At 39.7% G+C, this 7,897-nt stretch overlaps 1 protein-coding gene across 1 annotated transcript in view; it reads right to left on the bottom strand.

The window, feature by feature from the left end:
* The window catches only part of DOCK2 (dedicator of cytokinesis 2), a 257,870-nt gene that overhangs the window by 11,800 nt on the left and 238,173 nt on the right, over positions 1–7,897 (bottom strand). Inside the window, exons 47-48 of the mRNA XM_033139853.1 lie at positions 2,888–3,025; positions 9–136 (exon numbers count right to left, since the gene is read on the bottom strand). Of these exons, the coding sequence (XP_032995744.1) occupies positions 9–136; positions 2,888–3,025 (266 nt within the window). The remainder of the gene's footprint in view (positions 1–8; positions 137–2,887; positions 3,026–7,897) is intronic.

Genomic DNA, 7,897 nt, shown 5'->3' with positions numbered 1-7,897 from the left:
AAACTCACCTTTCTGCAGTAGTCTTGCTTGGTGTACCACAGTCTGAATTCATAGAGGACAGGGAAATAATAGACATCTGACGATACGATCGCAGCATAGATGTTGGCCGACCAACTCGCCTATCATCAAAATCCGGCTGAATAGGAAATATAAGGTAGTTAATCTTCCCCTGGTGGAAAGGGAGATCAGTACTTGCCATGAGGTAGAACAGATAAATCTAAAATACCTCAGCAAAGCATTTAACCCTTGATTTTGTTTTCCTTTGATTTAATCCCATTTGTAAAGTTTGCAAATTAAGTAGAAAATAAACAGTGTGTTGTTGGAAGATAATAGCGGAAAGCATGTGTTGAAGACATAAAGGTAGCTCAACTTGCAGCTCAGCAAGGTTCAGTGATGGCATATTAACCTAACACACCCTTTCCCCTCCATCTTGTTCTTTTTTCTAACCTTGGTGTTTCCACTGTAACTGCTTTAGAGAGTTAATGTTTAGCCTTCAATTGTTCAGGGAGAAACTCTGTATACTGGCACTACACCCTATTTTTGAAAAATTGATCAGACAGCGTGCAAGGGTCTCTATTTTTCTTTCTAACCAACCTTGAAAATGTAAAGGAGGCGGCTACAATAAGCAGCCTTAATGGGAGGGGCAGTTCCAGGGGTTCCTGACTTTGCATGGTTTTGCCTTTGTACTTAAAATAATTCCTGCTGGCTGAGGACTCTCTTCATTCACCCACAGATCAGCCTGAGAAAGGCTGCCTACAGCAGCTCAGTGTGTCCAGGAAAGATCAAGTCTCCAGGGTTAAGTCACATACAGTCCATACATCATGCAATATTTCCTTAGCTAGTGCAATCCATGACTAACTGAGCTGTAGTTTGAACTTAGATCACCCTCTTTATTTTCAGCTCACATTATTGAAGAAGCCAATTTTCCCCCCAGTTACCTATCATTAAGGTAGAGAAGCTATTCTCAATACATATATGGTGTAAAAACCTGCCACCTCTCTGAGTTTAATACTTGAAAGTCAGGGCCTTAAAAAAAAAAACAGATTTCAGAGATATTATGAAGCCTCTATGGAAATTGGTATGTAATCTCATACTTCAGGCTCCATTCTGACGCTGTCTCATTTCGCTCAGGGAGCCACCTCCGGCAAGAGACTCAGGAAAGCCATTTAAAGCTACCAAGTTTATTTTCAAATACATTTTACATTTTATATGCAGTGGGAATTGCTTCTCATCTGGTGAACCCCAGGTTCAGAGAGAAGACACAATCACACAGCTGCATTTCACAGGTAAAGAGAACACACCAGCCAGCCAAAGAGATGATAAAACCAGAAGGGGTCTACTCTTTGAATTCATTGGCTTTTATATGTATTGGAATATATATTAAATATTGGCATCCCCCAAGCATATTAATTTATGTGGAACATATTCAGAAGTGATGAAATACCGTACTTCATTTTGCAACATATACTTGAAGGAAATTACTTTTCATCTGTGCATTGATATGCATGCGAAATTTCAGCTCAAGTTGGAACCCAGAATAGGCTGGGAGATGTTCAAATCTAAAGGGAGTAAAGAAACCACACTAGTAGTTTGCTTTACATTTAAAACACTAGAGCCTGGCTGCTATCCATATGCTTTATGTTGGGTTGTGCATGTCAGACTCTGGGAACTTCTCCATGGCTTGCTAAAGCCCAGGTTAAATTAACTGATCTTGCAATGAGACACAAATCAGTCATCACAATCTATTTATACCAAGCTTCCAGTGAGAACAGCTTAGGCAAAGTGCAAGTGTAGCCAGGAGAACCTGGATGCATTTTAGCTGACCTGAAAGTGACAAGGACTGTTCAACCAAGCTGACACTGGCTCTAGTCATTCATAATGCAAAAAATATGCTTCAGTGCTGCCATGGGGACAATACTGAAAAAGCCTAGCAACGTGTCAGGTTTGTGCACCCCCCCTCCTCCCCATTTATGGTTGGGAGGAAGACTTTAGCAGATTGTAATTTTGCTATTACTGAATCCCATCTTATTCTGGCTTTCAAACAGGGGTCCAAAGTTTGTTTAAAGGCAACTATGGATTCTGAATCTAGTTTATTAAGTTAATACAAGGGAAGTTAATAAACTTCCATTCATGCACACAAAGTAGACAAATAGCCATAATTTGCATTATTTGGGACTTAGGCCATGTAATTTCCCCAAAGGAATAAGCTTAAAAATTCACCACCTAGAAAGCCTTTCTTCAGTAAAACTAAATCAGACCATTACAACCTGCAAGGGCAGCGTGTTCCAGGCAAGAGCAGAAATCCTCTTCCATATACAACAACCCTCTCATTCCTAATGCTATCAAACATTTCATCTAATTATTCGGCTATTTAGTTGGCTGTGCTCCAAGAGCTGTCAGAAACACATAGTGGTTAATTCTATTGCACAGCCATTTTATACAACCATTTTAGCCTCAGCTAATGCATTTATGTTTTATTATAGAGCTTGCTTCAGAAGCAGATTCAGCAAACAGCTGGAATCTTCCAAGAACCAGGACCCCTGGATATTCAGTCTGGATCAAAGCTCTAAGCTATTAAAAATTACAGACAGAGGAGAGGAAAGGAAGCAGGGGCTCTAGGTCTTGGCCGGCAAACTCTCATAAGGTTTTTCATTCAGCTCCCTAACTAGGTACGTGGAATAGCTTTCACATAAACAGAAGAATCTTGGCTCTCCGCTTGGGGAAGCCTAGTGCCCCAGAAGTGGATCTGGCTGCTGGATGAACGTTGTAGTGCCTTCAGATCACAGGCTGCACCTTACAGCGTGATGGTCATTGATTCCTTCCCCATCCCCCTTCAAGCAGCTAAAATAAAAGTTAAAACAGAGAAGTAAAAGCAGGGGAATCTTACCAGTTCTCTGACACCATATTGTTTCTCCACTTTGACCTTCAAGTGCCTGAAACACTCCTCCATACGCTCATGGAAAGGACGAAGGCTATCTGAAACCCTCCTCTCATGGATCTTAATTCCAGCTCCAAGAAATGGAATCTAGGAAGGAACAGCAGGAAGAAGTTTACCCACGTACCGTAATCCCCCTGATCTACAAAATGTGTAAAAAAAAAAAATCCTGCCACAATATAGCCAATAATTGTAATATATTTGCCAACTGACTTTTATCTACCTCCTTAGAAACATTTAACAGCAGTTTGGCATCTTATTGTAAACTGAAGACAATTCAAAATAATAAGAGGTAGGTGGTGCAGCAATACAACGGTGAGCACATTTACAAAGCTAAGTAGGGTCCATTACGGTTTCAAATTGGATAGGAGACTGTGTGTTGAGATTTTTGTATTTCAGGAGGTTGGACTAAATGACCCTTGGGGTCCTTTCCAACTCTGCAGTTCTATGATTCTGTGTGTTTCCTGAGGAAGATCACAGACAAACAGAGGTTTAGATAGATGGAGGCTTTATTACATTTCATGTAGTTTTAATACACATAATGAGAGCAAGGACTCAAAAGTGTTTAGGCTCTGAACATAATGTGCCAGGGCATGCTTAATCAGTCCAGATTAGTAACTGGAAAAATATGCTGCAGCAGACCACCATTTCACTTTACCCTGTGCTGCCTTCTTCTAGTGTACTGAGTTAGTTGAATCCAGCCCTATGCAAAGAATATTTAGACATCTAAATGAAGGAAAGACGCAGTTCCTTATGCCTGAGATTAAATATTTTCTTGCATACACTTACAGCACCCACAGAATATCACAGCAAACAGCATTTTTCTCAAAGGAAAGAAGAAACTGACAATTATTGGTGCTTACCCGGGAACAGACTGGCAGCAATAAACATTTAGCTCATGAAAAGGAAATTTTGCCATCACGCTGCATCCCTCATGTAGTTTTGTTGCAACATTAAATGTTTGACAAGAACATAAAAATGAAAGTGATATTTCAAGGAGATCCAATTGCTCTCGGTTTTCCCATCCCCTCACGATGTAGCTGCTAATAACAATGGAACCAATGAGGGCTATTTCTTCCCAAAGTCTGAGCAAAAGCTATGCTCTTTCTATGACATTGCCTAGTATCCCTCTCTAAACTCCTGCAAGGTAAGTTTTAAATTAAATATTTCTCTTTTTCAAAAAAATAAAGCATTTCAAGAGAGAGGAGAAATATCAGATATTTAACTTCATGCATGGAGGGCCTTTTGATACATGCACCTAATAACTGCTTGCATAGTCCTCTTCTATAACCCCATAAGCCTAGTTGGACACTGAAATCAGTGTGGAACCCACACATGCAAAATCATGCATATATGGCTTTCTTCAGAGTCCCATGTGAACTGGAAGTTTCTGAATTAGTTAATCCTTTTTTATGATACAAAACCTTCTTTTCTGTGTTTGCCAGCTGGCCTCTTCCCTTATCTTTTATTTTAAGAATATAGGCAAAAGTGTAACATCAGCCGAATTAGAATCTACTTTGCCACCTTGCTGAATCAGAGCTATGCTATTGAAAAGTGAAGGATCACTTCAGAGGTCATTTTTAAAATCCTGCTAACTGACTCATAGAAGGTTTGGGATGATTTTAGCTTTTTACCTGCTCTTCTCTGCAATCTACTCAATTGTTTTTGACAAGGGTCAATGCACCATTCCCACACCCCATATCAATTTTTAAGCAACTCCTCAAAATAAAAATTAGTCTGTTTTGTATGTAGGACACAAAATGGGACTCTGCTTCTACAAAAGGAAAAATACAAATGTAAAAAACAGTCATCAGTCAGCGCTGGACATATTTCTGTTGGGAATCAGAATACAGTGGTACCTTGGTTTAAGAACAGCTTAGTTTATGAACAACTTGGATTAAAAACGCTGCAAACCTGGAAGTAGGTGTTTTGGTTTGTGAAATTTGCCTTGGAAGCAGAACATGTTCTGTTTCCTGTTGAGTGTGTTCCATTTGTAAATTGAGTCCCCTGCTGCTGTGGGAAAGCATGCCTTGGTTTAAGAATGCTTTGGTTTAAGAACAGACTTCTGGAATGGATTAAGTTCGTAGACCAAGGTACCACTGTAATTTTTAATGGGTCCCACTGAATACTTGCTATGGAAATAGTACAACAATTTACTGTTGCTGGTTCCTCAGCTATAGTCTATTTTCCTACCCTTACAGGGACAGTATGGGATTTATATTTCTATCTTCTTGTAGGACGTTAACATCCACTGAGTTTTCACAAAAGCGTATAATACATTAAACAGGCAGTAGAATCTTCCATCAGAACCTTAACAAGATTGGCTGTAGCAGAGGTTTACAGAATTGCTGCCAAGGCAGGCCATCATTCTAGGCAGCTATGTGCGCAGGCCATGGAAGCACAACCACACAACTAGAGGTATTTTGGAAGTTTGAACTGCGCCTGACCGCTTGGCTAAACTGGCATATTGATATTAAATGGAAAGAGCATCTTATTTGTTCCATTATTTATATGTGGTTGTAGCAAAAACTTCTGAAAGATCTCAAGCTTGGTGCACTTTGATCTCCTACCCACACCTATACCTGCCTAAGATTACAGCCTAGCACTTGATCTGTACACACATATTTTAAAACAATAGGATTGTTTCCTGTATGTTATAAGGTTTTTATGGGCTTATAGCCGCAATAAATTTGAATTTGATTTATAAGGTAGGAGCAAGTTAATGGAACTTCATGGATCCTGAATCTAGATGTTTAACTCCTAAAATGCTTTGAAATTAGCCAGTAAAAGTCAATGTCTTTGGATGAAAGTGGTCAGTTTTGACTATTTCCATTTCCCCTTGTTTTGTGAGATGTTTCACAGCAATAACATATACTTCAGACCAAAGGGAAAGAAAGTTTAAGTTCTATTGAAATCAATGGGCGCCGAGCTGCACAGTCGGGAGAAACCTCAGCTCCGAGGTTTCTCTATCGCTGAGGGGGGAGGGGGAGTCACAACTGCGCTGCGACCCCCCCAAAAACCTCCAGGAAGGGCGTCCTGGAGGCATGGATCCTGCGGATACCCCTAGAGCCTCCCATACTCTTTGGTAAGCCCTAGTAAGGGCTGCCGGAGCGAGTGGGGTCGAAGGCTGGGTATTGTGGATCACCACTACCCCTTCAGTGAGAAGTAGCAGCTGCTGGCAGAAGGAGCGCTCAATTCCTCCATGATCAGGATTTATTTGGACTCCGTAAGTACCTATTTAGCAAAAGAAAAATTCTTTTAAAATTCGGGTTGGAAGGGAATCAAAACACGGAGGTCGTTCCCTGACGGTTGATGTATTAAAGAGACAGTGCTACATTATATCCGAAGCTACTGTCAAAGCTTGAAATAAAGAAGCCTTCTGTAACTGCTTTTCCTGTTAAAGTAAATTTGGATTGGAGATTTGATTTGACTGATTGGTTCGGGAAATATATATCCCTCTCCCCTGGGGTCTCGGAAAACTTGGCAAGAATTAAGTAAAATGGAGCCGAAGGCAGAAAGGAAATAAGTTGTTTTGACTGGAAAGTTGTTTTTCGACCTTGAGCATGGCAAAGTGTAAATGGACACTGGAATTTCAGAAAAAAACTTTGGAACTCATGCAGCAGTTAATTAAAGGAGTGCAGAGCTGGGGCCAGTTGGTTGGAACAGAAGCGATTTCACAGAATGAAGAACTTGAGACTAAGGACAATTTGGAAGATCTAATGCCAGTACAAAAGGAAGAAGAAAAGATCAATGAAGAAACTATAAAGGAATTCTCTGTACAAAAAGAACTGGACAATGATAGAGTCGTGGTTCAGAAGGAAGAGGAACAAAGGCAACTACCCAGCGCTACGCAATTCTGTGAGAATGCCATAAGGTTGCATGTAGATAAACAGGAACAAGAACCAGCAATTTCTGACTTTTGGGTTGTTTTTTTTGAAAGGGTTGGGGTAGGTTAAAAAGATTGGACTTATTATATGATATGTTAGTTATATATGGTTTTGACAAATGGATGTGGATATTGTGACAATAGAAAATGTTAAAAAAGTAAAAACAGCCAAATTTTTGAGGCCAAAAGGAGAGCAGGGGGACAAAATTGGTTGAGGAATTAGAAAAGTGCAGAAGTACAATGAAGCGGAGGAAGAGAAGAAAATGTTAATAATTAATTATGGAATATAAATATTTATAAAAAATGTTAAGGAGAAAAGAAATGTGGTTTAAATTAGATTTGGAAGATGAGAGGAAAACTGGAAATTATATGTTACTTTGAAGTCAACAGGGGGGATCTGGGGAAGTCAGTTTATAAGATGAAGTTGTTGGATGTATTACCTGGCCCAGGAAAGGGGTTGGGTTTAAGCAATGATTTTAGTATAATATGAGGTTAAATGTGGAAAGATTTTGTGTGCTCCTGTGAGAGGGGGGTTTGGATATTTTGCTCCCATCGGTGGGAGAGGGGGGAGTATGAAAAGTTTAACCTTGTAATGATTTGTGCTTGTAATTGGAAAATCTTATAAATTTTTAATAAAAAAATGAAATCAATGGAACAAGTTAGCAATGACAAATGTAATTTCAATTGATTTCAATGAGATGTAAATGAGAGTAAGGTCCTTTGAATTGGGTCCAGTGGTTTTTCCACACAATCCCATGAGGTTAGATCAGGGGTTAGCATATTTTGGGGAAAGAAAGTCTAGAATATGTCAACTCAACTTCATGATGAGACTGCTCTTTCATCCCAACTAACACTTTTAAAGAATTTTTTTATTATTAAAAACCTTTATGAAAAGCTCCTTCTCAGTAATATTACCGTATTTTCTGGTGTATAAGACGATTTTTTAACCCAGGAAAATCTTCTCAAAAGTTGGGGATCTTCTTATACGCCGGGTGACGTCTTATAGGCACTGGCGGAGGAAGCCGGGGTGCTTTGCCGGGCTTTGCTAGCATCACTTTTAGCTTCCAGGACTGTCC

Source organism: Lacerta agilis, chromosome 2 (genome assembly GCF_009819535.1).
Source record: "Lacerta agilis isolate rLacAgi1 chromosome 2, rLacAgi1.pri, whole genome shotgun sequence".
NCBI classification, from domain to species: Eukaryota; Metazoa; Chordata; class Lepidosauria; order Squamata; family Lacertidae; genus Lacerta; species Lacerta agilis.
Note: the sequence above shows the minus strand (reverse complement) of the source record. Positions and strands in the feature narration are given on the sequence as shown.